Here is a 16,819-nt window from a genome sequence, read left to right on the forward strand (position 1 = left end):
GATGCAAGGCATTAATCTGCAAGAGGCTGTGAATGAGATCACCCAGCGGTTGGACACAGGGGAAATGAAGTCTTCTAGTTATGGTAACTCTCTAAGTTGATCCTGAAGTATCTCAGTGCAATGTGCGAGTAATCAGTAAGACCCTACACCATGGGGAAACACATAATCCTGGCAACACTACGTGATTGGTCTCTCAGCTGTTCTCTACAAAAAGAAGGGTCCTGACTCGAAACGTTGACCACCTGCTTTTCTCCACGGATGCTGCCTGGCCTGCTGAGTTCCTCCAGCATCATAGTGTTTTGCTCTCTGCTCCCTTGGAATAGAGAGTATCCGTGACTTTCCCTACGGAACAGTGGGTGGCAAACTGGGACACAGTTGCTGATATATCTAGCTCCAGCTTTGAAGGAACCCAATACCTCAAACTCCATCACCCATTTGCTCCTTCAGAGCCAGTGACCGAGTGATCCTTGTCCTGCCATGCAGTCAGAGCTGTGGTTGAAGCAGGTGGCATATTTTCCTGAGGACATCAGTGCTGAAGCACAAAATCTTCACGGATTGTTCTTCACTGGTCAAGTGGGATTCCTCCAGATGGAGATGTCTGCTGAGGATCCTTCTCCTCATCTTCTTTTCAGTCAGCATGTTCTCTTGCACTCTTCCTGTCATATCAGGGAAGTGGCTGCAAAAGCAGTCACGACTTTGAGCAACCTGCTGTGGCAGAAGCCTTGTGTTCAAGACAAATTCCTTCAACACCTGGCACCTACTCCCTGCAGACCATAATAACTTTAATATACAATGCTAGGTATAACACTGATCTCTTGGGCCTGGTCTCAAATCTGCTCTGAGATTGATTGACCTCATAATTCACCTTCTCCATTTGCTCCCAATGGGTATTAACAAAACACACCTGAAAACGATTCCCAATGTGACAGTTGGTGTGAATCCCACAGTAGATACATACAAAAATCAGATGTCACTTTGGAAACAAATCAGCATTCATAGCTCCCAAACAGGGGCAGCAAGTAGCTACATTCTGTAGCCCACAATTCTTATTCCAAGGAATCATTGATTCTTATAGCTTAGAAGGAGGCCATTTGGCCCCTTTGCTTATGCTGGCTCTTTGATAAGAGTTTCCATTTGGTTCCATTCCCTTGCTCTATCCTTCATCTGTTTCTTTTTCAACTGGACACTAATTCCATTTTAAAAGTTACTGTTGGTTTTGCATCAATGATCCTTGGACTCTGAAATTATATTGAAGGTGCTCTGCCAGGTTCTAGGTATCTAAGCTCGCTGTTGGTAGAGATTGAATATAAAATATTGTTTGTAAGAAGCAATGCATACTAGTTTATAACAACTTGCTGTCCAAAATTATCCTCATCGCTCTGGGTGCTTTAAATCTGCAGCCACTGAACGATAACCAGGCCCTGCCAGTGTAAGCCTCACACTTCACACACATTTCAAAATTATGAATGGATCAATTAAACCTTAACCTTCTCTGCTTCAAAAAGAACAACCCCAGTCCCTTTCCCATTCCATCTAAAGTCCATAATACCCCTCGTTACCATTCTGGTAAACTTCCTCTCAACCGTTTCCAAGTTTTTTTTACTTCTTTCCCACTGTGTGGCTGCATGGAACTGAACATTTACAGATGAAGCTCAGCCAGTATTCTAGAAAAATTTGGCATCATTCCAGGCTGAGGGATTATTGGAGGTTCCTGGTGCTGCAATCACACATCTAATTCAAAAGCGACAAAGGGACTGCAGATGCTGGAATCTAGATGAGAAAAAAACAAGATGCTGGAGGAACTCAGCAGGCCAGGCAGCATCTATGGAGATAGGCATTCAGTCAACGTTTCGGGTCAGGACTTGAGTCCTGAAGAAGGGTCCTGGCCCGAAATGTTGACCGCCTGCTTTTCTCCACGGATGCTGCCTGGCCTGCTGAGTTCATCCAGCATCTCGCTGTTACACATCTAATTCATCCAACATAAAACATTTCTTTGGGTTCTAATATGTAATTGTTACACGAAGTATGATAAGTGTATAATGCACCATTACCCCTCCTGGATACTCTTTGTAAGATGGTTTTGCATTGGTCATTGCAATGCGTGTTGAGGGCATCTGCGTGTGGAGGTGGCCTACTGGGGCTGATGAAAGGTTCACGAGACTGCCTCCTGACCAGTTCTTGATTGTAGAAGGGGTGTCTGCAGGTGGACAGGGTGCCCACTGGACCCAGTGCTGGGTGGTCTTACTGACCTTTTACGCTGTGAGCCTTCCTACCATTGGGCAGGATGCCGGGGCTGACTTTGGTGTGGAGATGATGTTGACCGATGCTCTTCTGGCACAGCACAGGATGCAGAGCTGCAGATATCCAGGGGAAGATCATTTCTGTCCGGGTAGCTGCCTTGCTGCTTGTGATGTGCATTATTGCTGGGTCAATGCAGTCGGGGACTTGTTATGTGGGGTGGGGGGTGGGGTTGCCAGTGCAAGGAGTTTGAGAACCACTGTTCACATGCCCTGATAATTTGACTGTAATGGAGCAATTTTCCACATGAACCTACCAGGCCTGCCAAGCAGGACCTGCATCTGGACTTCATCCACCACCTTTAATGCACCGATAATATGAAAATCTATGGTAACGTTTTACACACATGGAAATGTATAGTTGTGCTCTGAAGATCATTAATCAGGATAAAAGAACTTGCAGATGTTTTGGATGTTCCATTTAAGCACGGCTAATTAGAACCAAGTTAGAATGAAATATAGTTGAATGACTTTAAATCAACTCACAGTTGACTCTTTTCTTCTGCAGTATTATTGCTTGATTGTAAATTTAAAAGCGAGCACCAAGAACCAATGAGAAGGTTCTTTCTGATTCAGATTATTTTCCCTCCTTCAACCTCTACTCTGTGCCTTTTGTTTGGAAGAATGAAGCAGTCAGGGGGCAATAATTCTTCAGTGAAAACATTACCATGGCTCTCCAGCCATTCTATCAGAAAGCACATTTCCACAGTGCCACGGACAATCCTTCATCCAGTCAAAAGGTTTCCCTCTTTCCAGAGAAGCTCACCTCATCCCTTCACCTCACCCCCAACCTTACTGAAGTCAGAGACATTAGAGGCACTGAAAGTACATTGGAGGTATCTAAGTTTGTTGTTGGTGTTGATCAAATTTACAATGCTGACTATAAGGAGGAGATATATCTTTTACACAAACAGTAGAGGGCTTGAAACAAAGGATGCTGAAAACACACCAGCAGGTTTGTCACAGTCTGTGAAGAGGAATAACAGCTTTGAGAAAGAATTATACCCAAAACATTAAACCCTTCTTCTTTCTACATTGACAACTCTGCTGAGAATTTCTTGTTTTTTTTTCCCCCACTTTATTTCAGACCACAACTGCTAGCAAATGTTTATCTGTTCCACTGCTTTGACCTGTTCACTATCAGATTTCCTTTTATGAAACAGGCTGTTTGTTAGTGCAAGCGTGCTTTGTTAACAGGAATGCCCAATGTGATTTTGTAATGGCATGGCCCCTTTAAGCATTTAATCCAGTTTCCCCCAGCTGAGCACATTTCCGGCCTGACCTTAGATGCTAGACTGATAACGCATTAGTTTATTTTTGGATCCATCCCAGCCTGTTTCTAACAGGGAGGAACTCATTAATGTTTTGGGCATGCTCTGTTGACATACAATTTGTCAGACAGCACTTCCTGTGTAGTATCAAAAAAGGTCTTCATTAATTATCATGTTCTCTAGTTTGCGTTTATATGCTTTTTTGCTCTCGTTCCTCCTCTCAATTATGTCTCTGCTGCTGACAGTGACTGTTGCTCCCAGCCACTGACCATGGCTGAGTTGACAATGCTTTTGACAAATATCGTTTGACAACAAAGAGTGGCTGGTGATGGGATGATGACATCACAACCAAGCCCAGTCCTGTCTTACCAGAACTGCACATTGGTGATGCTCAAACCCTGCAACACACAAATTGACAAAGGAGGGCAATAAACTCCAACCAAGGCCCGTTACAGACCTGGCCATAGTGCTCGCTCTTTGAATACATTTCCTAAAGAAAAGAAATGTTACGATGTCATCTATTTTTACACAGCAAACTTCTAGACAAATTAGCTCTTGATGTTACCTTGTTGTCTGAATTGACACAAAATCGGTTTGGCAGTCTGTGTTGTCAATCACATGGTTGCAGTTCTTTCTCACACGACATACAACCTGTCATTGGGTGTTAACACCTTCACCACTCCTGCTAAGTGACGTACACGTACTCTTGCAGTTGTTTGATCTACCAATATATCTCCTTTTCTAATTGGTAGCGAAACGAGACTTTTTATATCCCGGTAATAAAATTTTGTTCCTTGAAAAGGTGCCAGTTTGGAGATGCCGATAACCCATGTACTTCACCATACAGCAACAAGCACTGTGACATCAACAACAAGCGACGCAACACTTAAAGCCCCTCCAGATGAGTTAATGCTGGCCTCATGTAAATGTGGATGAAATTATGGAAAAATGATACCTCTTTCCCAAGGAATTGACCTTGACCGTTCCATGCGTTCAATGCCATTTGCATGGAGCTTTCTTTCACCTCACATCAGCTGGTTTAGTGGAAGAAGACTCAGCTGAAAGCTTAGGGTGTGCTTCAAATTGAACCATTCCTTCACAACCTCCACCTAACACCAGCATGCAGCAGTAAGTAAATGAGGTGAAATGAATACTTACTGAATGGACCAACTGAAACAAAGAACAAAATAAAAAAAATACATGAGATGTTAAGGAAAATTCATGAATGAACTCATACACAATGGTAGCATAAATGTCAGTTTAAAACTGAGAAACAGCAGGAAATGTTAACTTCAGCTATTGATAAAGGGCAAATGATTTGCTGCAGTAATTAGCGGTTAGATCTACCCTGACCACCAAACCAATCAAATCTCTGCGTCTTGAGAAATTTCATGCATCTCATGATAATTTGGCAGTTGATTCATTTAGATGCGATAAGTGCCAAATGCTGCATCAAATCACCGGACCCTGATAGAGCATGAAGAGAAACGCAAAGTCATCATTACAGTTTAATTGCTATCACTTTCCAGTTGACTCACAGCCACATTCCTCTTGCATTAAGACATTGTCATCATTTTCTTTACTAATACATAAAGGATATGTCAGGGGCTGCACTTAGAATGTAATGAGTATCTTCTCACATCAGACTGAGTTTAGTTCACTCATGTCTTCTGCGCTCATGAGTAATTGAGTTGCCCCATTATGTGCAGATATTTATTACATCCTTACTGCTGGCTATGACACATAATATTCATAGCACTGCATAAAATAATAATCTAGCAAATTTATGCTTTTATAACCTTACATGTGCAGCAATATTCACCATTCTCAGACCTGTAGGTGTGGTGTGAAACAGGTAGCTGACCCCCCTTCAACTCTCCAGCTGCCCACTAACCCCATCACCAACTGCAGACCTGTCATCCACCTATAATTTATTTACTATTTTTGTTTCCTTTCCCTTTGAGGACATTGACTTTTGTATGGCTATGGTCCACTGGTGCCTGGTCAAACAGTGGTTTTTATCTGTAGTAGACAGTGAGTACAGTGGTCTATTCAACCTGGAAGGCCTAATATTGAATTGTACATGGCCAGATGAGACATGGGGTGTGGAGTTGGGATTGGTGGGAATGTACCATACCTACCACTAACATCTATTGAAACATTTCTACGGGCTGAGAGTTGAACACAGCACTAGCTGCTCTGAAATAGCTGCAACCTTCCCTTAACAACTGTCCTGTGAGAAGGAGCTGAGCTTAGGCTGACAGGGTTTGAAAGAAGACCAGAAAATGCTGGAAACACTCAGCAGGTCAGTCAGCGTTTGCGGAAAGTGAAATAATTAATGTTTCAGATCCGGGACCTTTTGACAGAACTGGAAGGCTAACTGCTTCACAGATGCTGCCTGACCTGTTGACTATTTCCAGCATTTTGTGTTATCAAAACCTCTCCATACTGAAGCTTATCATGGAGAACCTCAGTGCAGAGCTTGCAAAGTTAGTGAATGCTTGAACTCAATTTTCAAACTACTATTGACCAGAATATTATGTTTTGTTTATGAGCTGACTACCTGAAATGTCCTGAATTGTACACCTATGAAAAATAAAGACATGTGCAGTTGTTAATTCCTTCTATCAATTGATCTTGGTAGTTATATTCTTCACAGTTTCTCTACTTAGCATTAATCTGGACAATTATTATGTAAGTATAGGACATTTCGCTTGATCTAGATACTTTGTAAGTCTAATACTTTCAGTTTTGGACTGGAGTTCATAATTTGATGCTGTGGGGCCACAATAACTTACATTGACCCTGCTCCAACCCAAAGGCCATCCGAGGCTCCCTTCACCAATTGTTCGTGCCTGAACTACTACACACCTGGGCTTTCTGCTAACTAGCCTTCCACAGGAGATAAGGCACCTATTACAAACTTCTTAAAGACATCTGACTTCTGATAAATGTATTTAAGGCACTGTGATCAATGGGGAATGTAAGGTCACTGCAACAGTTCAGACTTGTAGGCCCAGAAATTAAGAGCTTCAATTTCACAAATGATAAGAACTGAAACTAAATTCAATAAAAGTAATAAATTATCCTGAAAGCTGACAATTTCTTAAAATCCCCAGTTACTTTCAAAACCTAAATGTCTCACCAAGTCTCTTCAGACCTGCCACATGTCTGACAGGTGTGTCTTTTCCCTATGATACCTTTTTGACTCTTAATACCCTCTGAAATGGTCCAGGAAACCACTCAATTGCACAAACTCTTGCCTGACAGGAGAGCTAGGGCTGGTGAATAAAGGAGGACTTGCAAGATTCGTCAATGTCACAGGATTTTAACAAAAGCAAAGATAATGAAAGGCCAATCGACCTCCAGAGTTAAAACTCTGCCCTTTGGTCACCAGCCTTAATGGCCCCTTCTTTGTCAATTGCTGTCTGGTAATGCTCCACTTAAGAGTCTTGAGATGTTAAAGATACCACATAAAGAAAATTTATTGTTACCTCAATATCACAAAAAATGGAGCCAAATCACTTTTAAACAGCACTGCATATAGCTCCACACTTGCGACATACAATATATTTGTAATCATTATCTTCACATTTAATCACTATTGGCTGGTTCATGGGCTTGTGCTACTGTGATTTATGACTAGGCTGTTTTTATCTGCAGTTGATAGCAACCCAGGCCCCATGGAATATTCCTGCCAGATTGTTTCTGCATTTATCAAGATTCAACCATAGTGACGTCACAGTGTGGTTCAACACTGATATAGTGTGTTTCTTTTCAATGGTTTGGTTCGTTCTATTTTCTCTCTTTTTACTTGGTCCCCATGAAGCATCCCACACACTTGTACTATAGAGGAGCACCATAACAGTAGCAGCCAGAGACTATAATTAGAAGTAGAAATCCTGGTTGCTTTAAATTGTTTTGCCCAGAGGATATCACACCGATTGCAACACCTCTTATTGGGCTTATTGAACTCAGGAAAGATCATGGATTGAACCTGGCCTACATGATCCAATTCACACTGAGCAATATATCCATCAGTGAACTAGATAGGCTTACTTGATACTCAGTGTTTAGTTGCTAGTTGGTGAGCCTTTCAAGGCCATTAGGTGACAGAGAGTCAACGTGGGTTTGCAAACCAGTGGGTTTCAGTCTTAAAGGATTTCACAGACATTAGTTTATGATATAAGACTGCAAATTTACTGAATTCAGTTTAACATTTGACTGTGGTAGGATTTGAACTCAAGATCTCTGGGTTAGTATTCTAATTAACTACTCACTACCATGCTCTCAGTAACAATGATCAATTTGGCAGTAATTAACATAGCTCTTGGTTAAATAGGAATCAGCATCCACCTTCACCTTTGCTCAAACTGGAAACAGAACCTCCCAAACCCACAATGTCCTTCCTCTACAAGGACAAGGGCAACTGGTTTAAAGAAATAATATCACTTCTGAACCCCGCTAATTCAGACATGGGCATTGTCCCTTCACAGTTATTGGGTCAAAATCCTGGAAACCTTCCCTACTAACTCAGTGCTGCAAAAGTTTGGGGTGGCTCATCAACATCTCAAAGCAACAAGAGATGGTCAATAAATCCTAGCCTTGCTAGTGACACCCAAATTTCCCAAATTAATTTAAGAAAATGATCCATTTCAAATCGCGAACTAAGCTAGATGATAAAATTGAACACCTAGCTTCATTATTTACAATATCTATTTTCAGTCTTCACTTTTCTTTCCAGCGACATTGAAGTAGAAGGTTCTCAGCTAGTTAGAGAGCAACTCAAACATGGGAACTCATTGAAGCGTCCCTTGATCTGGGATAATTACGCATTTTAGCAGAGAAAGGTTCATTGGTAACTTTGAGATCTGATTTGAGTGGGTATTGCATTTCACTCCCCATTGAACATAAAATGAAAGAGATAAACTCAGACATTGTCCATGGCAATAAGGGGGACATTTAGGAAAGAATGGACCCAATAAGTGATTGCAACCGGTTCATTTAGACATTCAACCTCCTGCCAGGCACCAGTAAAACTTTTCCATTTACAGTTACAATCAGCCTAGTGACACTCACCAGAAAGTAGTTTCCAGATCCTTTGTGTAACAGTGAAAAAATTCAATCTCGTGGGACACAGTCAGTGGTATATAATCATGACAATTATTGCTAAATGTTCACCATTTAAATTACAATCAAAAAGAAATTAGAAAAGAATGGTTGTTTTAAAACTGATTTCAATGCAAATCAAAACTAAGCAAGTTGGAAAATCGTGTACTCTACACCACTATACAGTCACGATCAAACCTTCTGTCTCTCCTGAAAGGTGATTCCATCAGTCACCCTCAGTAGAATGTCCAATTCACCATCATCAAGAGAAACAGCACAGAAACAGGCCCTTTGGCCCTCTGAGCCTGCACTGACCATCAACCACTCATTTACACTAATCCTACGTTAATCCCATCTTTTTTATTCTCCCCACATTCCCATCAACTCCCGCCAAATTCTGCCACTCAGCTGCATTCTAGGGGCAATTTACAGTGGCCGATTAACCTACCAACCTGCATGTCTTTGGGGTGTGGGAGGAAATGGGAGCACGCAGAGGAAACCCATTTGATCACAGGGAGAACATGCAAACTCTGTACAGACAGCACCAGAGGTCAGGATTGAAACCAGGTCACTGGAGGCTCTATCAGCTGCACCACTGTGTTTTTTAGCTTCTTCGTTTGGAGCCTAAACTGAACCTGCAGGGAAGTCTGTTTCACACCAGACCTGCCCTGCTCTCCGACTTCCACAACTCTCTACTCTCCAGTTCTGGCCCAGAAAGAAGAGGAAGTTCCCTCCCTAAGGTCTGCTGCCTCTTGACCCAGGAGTGCAGCCTGATAGCTCCTGCAGTGTGTGAGATTTTGGAAGGATAGAGTTAGTTTTCACTGTGATATGCTATCAATGATTAAATTGGCAACTGGCACTCCCTGTAAAGACTCACAAATCAATAGTCAAAATATTCAGGTACAGAAATTCCCCTAGTGGTTATTAATCAACACACTCAAGTCAAATCTGCATCAAGTGTTCCCATATCTCCTTTCCTTGCATCAGTGAGGTGATTCTGCCACAAAGGTTGAATGACGGAATCACCCCTCAGTCCAATGGAACTATTTCATTAAATAAATACACCGTCAGTTCAGAAATATCATCCAGAGGTCCTTACCATGTACAGTCAGAGTGCCAGAGAATTCAACTTTACCCACACTGTTTTCTGCGATACAGGTGTATGTTCCTTCATCCTCGCTGCTGACCTGTGCCAGCCGCAAGCTGTTGTCTGACTGAATCTCAAATCTGAAAGAGACCAAAATACTCTTTGTTCATTGTATACCTTGGTGCAAAGTAAAAGTTACTCACACAGTTCACTGAATTGAATCAATCACCTCAGGTAACTTTGCCTTAAATTGGTAAATTGGTTTATTATTGTCTTATGCACCAATGTCCAGTGAAAAACTTGTCATGCATACTGTTCATACAGATCAATTTATTACAATAGTGCACTGAGGTAGTGCAAGGTTTTTGTAAAAAAAGTCATTAGTGGATCAGCAATCTATGTTACATTTCTCCTCACTTTTATTTCCATTGATCTAAGAGAGATATAAACTGGTCTCCTATTACTCATTTTGCCCCATCACACAAAGATCAGGTGACCCTTTTGATTTCCCCAAATTTCTCTTGTCTTCTCCCTCTTCTGTTTTGAAAGTGCTCATTTATAGAGTCATAGAGCTATACAGCACAGAAACAGACCATTCAGCCCAACTCGTCCATGCTGACCAAGTTGTCTACCTGAACTACCTGTTTGCCTGTGTATGGCCCATATCCCTCTAAACATTTCCTATCCTGGTACCTGTCCAAATGTCTTTTAACTGTTGTAATTGTACCCGCCTCTACCACTTCCTCTGTTGGAGTAAAGATTTTCAGTCCCACCCATCAGGGCATCAGCAGATTTGACCAAAGGAGGAAACACATAAAGGCAGATCGTGAAGCCAACGTCTAATAAGGTGGCTACTTAATGGTCTGGAATAAGATCACTGGTCTTCCTTTTTCCCTCCATCTCTCTGGGGTGCTGAGGTAGCTGTGCCACTTTTTCTACTGGGGAAGATCAGCACAGGTGGAGGGCATCTCCCTATGGACCATGGGCCAGGACCAGGATAATGCTTCTGGGATCGCTTCCAAGAACCATTACTACTTAAAGCCCCTTCTGATGGGCGCATTAAATTCTGCAATAGTTCTCACTGTATCCACTTCCAATGAAGAACATGGCATGAAACTGCAATGTGGCAAGCTAGTTAGTTGGAGCTTCACTGGCATCTCTTTAGCTGAAAGCATAACAAAATGAGGACTCTAATACTTTAATTACATACCTTTCCCGTGGCAGCTCGCCCTCCTCCTTGCGCCAACTGGGTTGGTCGCACGGGATCACCATGCACCTCGCAATGAAAATCCACAGTGTCGTCTGCCAGGACCACCTGATTTACAGGACGTTTGATGAAGGTGGGCCGTTCTGTGGGATTACGAAGGGGCAAGATGAGCAGGGTACAAAGAAGATGAGCGCAATGAAAGTAACATCCCAAGGCACCGTACCAACATTTGGATGGAGAGGTTTGCTCGGTGTACCTTTGGCAACTTGTTTGTGAGGCTTTTGCAGGGTGGATTAAGTTGGCAGACCTCCAATTTCTGGCTATCACTTCCATTCTTACTTTCATAGACTCACATAATTATAAAAATCCATGACATAGAATGAGGCCATTCAGCCCTCTGTTCCGTAGCAACTGTCTACCTGATGCACTTCCCAGCTTTTGGTCAGCACCCTTGCAACTTACAGCACATCGGGTCCTAACCAGGTTACGTATTAAATGTGTTGAGCTTTTCTGGCTCCAGCATCCTCCCCGTCTGCATAAACCAGACCCCATTAACTCCAGTCCATGCTTCTTCCTAATAAATTAAGTCTATGCCCTCTCTATGCACTGTTGCTAGGCTCCAAAGTGGCATGTCCACACTCCTTATCTCTACCCATGAAAAGTTGGTATCTGGCTGGCATTGGAGGAACAGAATTCATGCCCCACTAGTAACAGGTGATTCTGTTACCAAAATAGCACAATCCATGGCAACATCAAGGCGGCCCCACACGATGAAAGTAAACCAAACTCCACACCGAGAAATAATGTCCTGCGTTTGGATTCGGTGACTCTCATCCAGTCACACTCCTGGGACATTAAAACATGAAGCAGTCACATGACCACCATTGAACTGACAATGAAGTCAATGCACTGGCAGAGACTGGAGGGGGAAAGTGCACATACTCAGGCTCACTCAACAGGAGGAGTTATGACATTGTTACAGTTGAACTATTTCTGACTAGTTATTTGATAGATGTGACACTCTGGCCATTTTCTATGATTCTGATTCACATAATGACGAAGGTGGAGATAACACCTATATTATTATTTTTTTCTTTACATCAAGGTCGCTGAGTCCAATTCCAGCAGTCCTGATGCAGGGGCTCAAGCTAAAACATCAACTTACACCTTCTGCCTCCACGGATGCTTCTTGAGTTCTTCCAGTGTTCTGTTTTCTGTTCTAGATTCCAGTACTGCAGCCTCTTCTGTCTGCCCACCACTATCTCAGCTGAGATCCCTAACACATCGTCCCAGTCTGGCTAGTCTTATTACCACACTGGGTGAGGAATTTTCTACCCTGACACACTGGGCATCCACGAGTTTTTCCATATAACTGTACTCACCGCAGACGTTTTCTCCACATCACTGTTGCCCCCACACCTCAGCTCCTCCTACACTGAACCTTTGACATAATCCAGTTCCATGTGTTAATATACTCTGCATTAAAATCCTACATTGATGTTGTTGTGCAGAGGATGAGCACCAGGATACTATTAACTATTTTAACCATCATGTCCACTCCCAATCTTCGCAGGGGAAGTATTAGCATTGCTTGATAGGAAGGGAAATGGTGACTTTGACTGGGAAACCTTCCTATCCAATATCCAACCCATCTAGCTAGTAACAGGATGTATGGTTTATCAAGTTAGAGCTGGGAATTGGAATGCTCCATTTGACTTCAGTGTCCTGGGGGAGAGGAATGTTACCCGGGTCCTCCTTGCCATCCCATGCCCACGTGAGGAGGTGTATGTTGAAAGGGTATTGGGCAAAATGGAAAATCATTGTATCCCCCTTCTGTACAACCAAATAAACTCAACATTGCAAAGTGGGTAAGGTCTTGAACAGTGCCCACTTTAGCCAGGAAACATAACTTTTACCCATGAAAGGAGAGGCAGAAAACAATAACCACAGAGAAACAAAAATTTAAAGTAAAACATAATTGTTTTGATAAACTTGGTGAGTAAGCGGACTAAGTCATTAACTTTGTTTACATTGGGCTTCCTCTAAAAAGGAACTGCTAGTGCAGCCTTGAGGCTCACAAATAAACTTGCTCAGCAATTGGCTTCAAATTGGCTTCTGGATTTGGAAGAGCAAGAGTTTCTGCTCACAGCATCTGTTCTCCACATAGTTGAATAGCTGACCACTGCCAAAGGTCTAAAACAACTCATTCTGGCTATCTCTATCTTTGGGTCCATACACTGAGCTGGTGAAGTGGGAGAGGAAGCAGCTTTAACTAAGTTAGTGAGTAATCCCTCACCATCGCTCTATGATGTGTTGAGAAGGTAAAGCAAAGGTAACAAAAATGTCACTTACCAAAAACGACCAAGTCTGCCGGCTCGCTGTCCCCTTTCACCCACCATGTTGTGGCCACACAGACGTACATACCAGCATCAGACTTCCTCGTGTTTGAGATCATCAGCTTTCCCCCTCGGATCTAGAAGAGCAGGCAGTGTCATCATATCCCATGCCAATTGTTCCCAGTAGAAATACTAAGTACCCAGACACACATGGGCCAACAGAAGATGGGTTGGTTATTCGATGATAAACTGGAGTGTGCTGCACTGAGGGGGCAAAACGTGGCGCACTGATACAGTAGGGTAGAATTAAATGTGGTATATGAAGGGGGGCAAGATATAAAGGACTGGCATATACTGGAAGGGTAGGATATATAAGGAAGTGGTACACTGAGAAGGTAAGATGTGTTGCAATCCACACTGAGAGGAGCACAGTATGTTGCAGAGAGGTATAGTAATACTATGGGGTACCGCAACACGTGCCTCACCATGGGATCCAAAATATGGCCTTTGTTAATCTGCAGTGCGGGAATGGAACAAAGAGAATGGGATGGGATCATGCAAAAGACAAATTCTTTAATGGGATCTGGAGAAAGTATTGCTCAAGTTTAATCACAGTCAGTGACCTGTTTCACCAAAGGAGAAGAGCTGTTTGTACACCTAAAGTTCAATAGTGCAATTCACTGGCATTTCAAAATCCAGCAGCACCTGTCCATTCTCAAATGTTCTGTGATCCCAGCCACTCACCGTGATCCGCTCATCCTTGTCATTAATGCGGACATTGTTTTTCTTCCAGGAGATGGTTGGTTCTGGATGCCCTCGTGGTGGGAGGCACTCCATCACAGCAGGCTCCCCCGCCGCCACCACAACATCGCTCGGCGCTTGGCGGAAATCATCACGCAGGACTAGGAAGGGACAAGGAAGAAAATCTCCTTCAGCCAAAGAGCAAAGCAGTTTCATTTACTGAAATTGAGACAAGGAGGAATTTTATGTCTTTATTTCTCTTATAGCCAGGAGGGCTGTGTTGCTTAAATGGAAGGAAGTCCTCCGCCTATTCATGCTCAATAGTTACGGGATGTTATGTCATACCTGAATCTAGAGAAGATCCGTTGTTCAATTCTTGATCTAACTTAGACTTTCAAACCCTGTGGGGACCTTTTTGAATTATTTTCAAAACCTTTGATATGGTGACTAAAATACAGACATTGGCTGACATTGTACGTTTCAAGGGTTTTTCCTTTTTTTAATTAAACAGCTTCGGTTTTTGGTAGTGGGAGTAGATTTTTTTATAATAAGATATTCCAATTTTTTCTTTATTAACTAACTATCACGTGATTATTAATTTAGAGTATTGTGACGCTAATGTTTTAACACAATGTATTCAGTAATATTTTTACCCTCTTTTTTGATACATGTACTCTGTATTTCTTTTTCGTGGATTTAATAAAAATATTGTAAAAGAAAGACAAGGAGGAATTTCTTCACTTCTTGGAGGGTTGTGAATTTTTGGAATTTTCTGACGCAGAGCTGAGGGTGCTGTCATTAAGAATGTTCAGTAAGATAGATTTCTTGACTACTGTGGGAATCAAGGATTATAAGAAAAGGGGCAAAAAGATGTTGAGGGCAAAGATCAGATCACCATCATCCTATTGAATGGTGGAGCAAACTTGGGACCACATGGTCTATTTCTGTTCCCCCTTCTTATGTTCCTGTGCTCTTGGAAAGAAACACAAGGGGTCACGCCTCATGGACAGCCCAAGCACTGTTGACTGTTGCCACTTGGGTACACATACATGGTAGCCTATACCATGCTCGTGACTAACTTTGGTAAATAATTCATTATGACAGCTTCCCGTCCCCACAAATACAATTTAATATAAGGGCACTCACAATCAGAGTGATGGGGAGTAATGCTGTGGTAATAGCTTGATAGAGGAAGACAGTTGAAACTGACAGAACAGATTCAAATCAGAATTAATGTGCTCCAGAAGACCAAATGGACCAGAAAGAAGGCAGGTATGTGTCGACGATGCATGGATAAGTAAGTCCAATCACCTTGCTTGATTACTAAAACTCTTGCCTTTCATATGTCATGCAAAACCAATGGCATACACAAACCAACCAGTCATGTCCCCTAGATATCACCACAACTGTCTTACTAGTGGCACTTTCTATACAATAGCCTGCACACTCCAGTAGAACTGCCACAGCCACAATATATAAAAAGTAACAATTACATTCTAACAACATGATCTGACTAAAAAGAGCCCAATCAGCATCTGCTAAGTAAATCCTGTATTTATTCAGTCCCAAGCAGTTCCATTAATGCTTGTAATGGCCCACATCACCCTTGATCTATGGACGCATTAGTTCCTGCCTGAAACTACACCAAATTACAGCAGCTCATTTTTCCCTCCTTTAGTAATTCAATTTGGTTTCCACTGATCTGAATTAATGAATATTCCCAGGCAGATGGATAGGAGATATGCCCATTACCTAAAGTAACATCTAACCCTGCAGTCAGTCAAAAAAACATTCAGAAAGCTAAAGTGGACTCATGGCTCCCAACCAGCATATATTACAGCAGCCTCGGAATACAGCAATTAATTAGATCCACAAGACGTATTCTCAATATCTCCCTTGGGAGCTCTGGAAATGCACTGGGGACAGCAGGATTATCAATTATTTTGTGGCCTTGTTGGAAGGAGGGAAGATAGCTAATGTTGGAATTGCTGCATCATCCAGACTGCTCTCCACTTTGCTGACGTTTTATGCCCGCAAATACTTATCATGAACAGTTTGCAATCTCCTTTCTTTCCAACAGCACAACCAGAGGCAGCAGAGGCAGGTGAAAGTGAAGAAGAATGTCTCCAAGTGTACACCCACTCCCGCACACCACACGAGTATACAACATATACATACATACACGCAATTACATAAAAATACACACACATATATAGACAAACACATGGGTACAAACACACACAAATACACAAATGCACACAAGTACAAACACACTTGTGCAAATAGACACATGCACATGAGCACAAATGCACACACACACACACACAAATGCACATACACAGATACACATATGCCTGTACAAACACACACATACAGATACAAATCTGGATACAAATAAATGAACACACACTTCACACATATATGGGTGGAGACACATGTATGCACTCAGAAACACATGGATACACACACACACAAACATACCCACACTTGCTCACCACCCATATCGACACACACACACACACACACACACACACACACACACACACACACACACACACACACACATATATATATATATATATATATACACACACACACACAAATCTATTGATAGTTTGCAGACGAACACACTAAGACAAAGATTAGAGTGTCACTGGGAATGGGGCATCCTTCACCAAAAATGTGGGAAGCAAGATCAGGGCTATGATTAGATTAGAATGGTACAGCAGAGAAGCAGGCCCTTCAACCCACTATATCCTTGATAGCCATCA

General features: G+C 42.3%; 1 protein-coding gene across 1 annotated transcript in view; it reads right to left on the reverse strand.

Annotated features, from left to right (window-relative positions):
- robo3 (roundabout, axon guidance receptor, homolog 3 (Drosophila)) overlaps window positions 1-16,819 on the reverse strand; it is a 483,277-nt gene that overhangs the window by 131,422 nt on the left and 335,036 nt on the right. The window contains 5 exon segments of the mRNA XM_052039748.1: window positions 9,777-9,904; window positions 10,975-11,013; window positions 11,015-11,114; window positions 13,324-13,444; window positions 14,052-14,209. Of these exon segments, the coding sequence (XP_051895708.1) occupies window positions 9,777-9,904; window positions 10,975-11,013; window positions 11,015-11,114; window positions 13,324-13,444; window positions 14,052-14,209 (546 nt within the window).

Source organism: Pristis pectinata, chromosome 27 (assembly GCF_009764475.1).
Source record: "Pristis pectinata isolate sPriPec2 chromosome 27, sPriPec2.1.pri, whole genome shotgun sequence".
Classification (NCBI taxonomy): Eukaryota; Metazoa; Chordata; class Chondrichthyes; order Rhinopristiformes; family Pristidae; genus Pristis; species Pristis pectinata.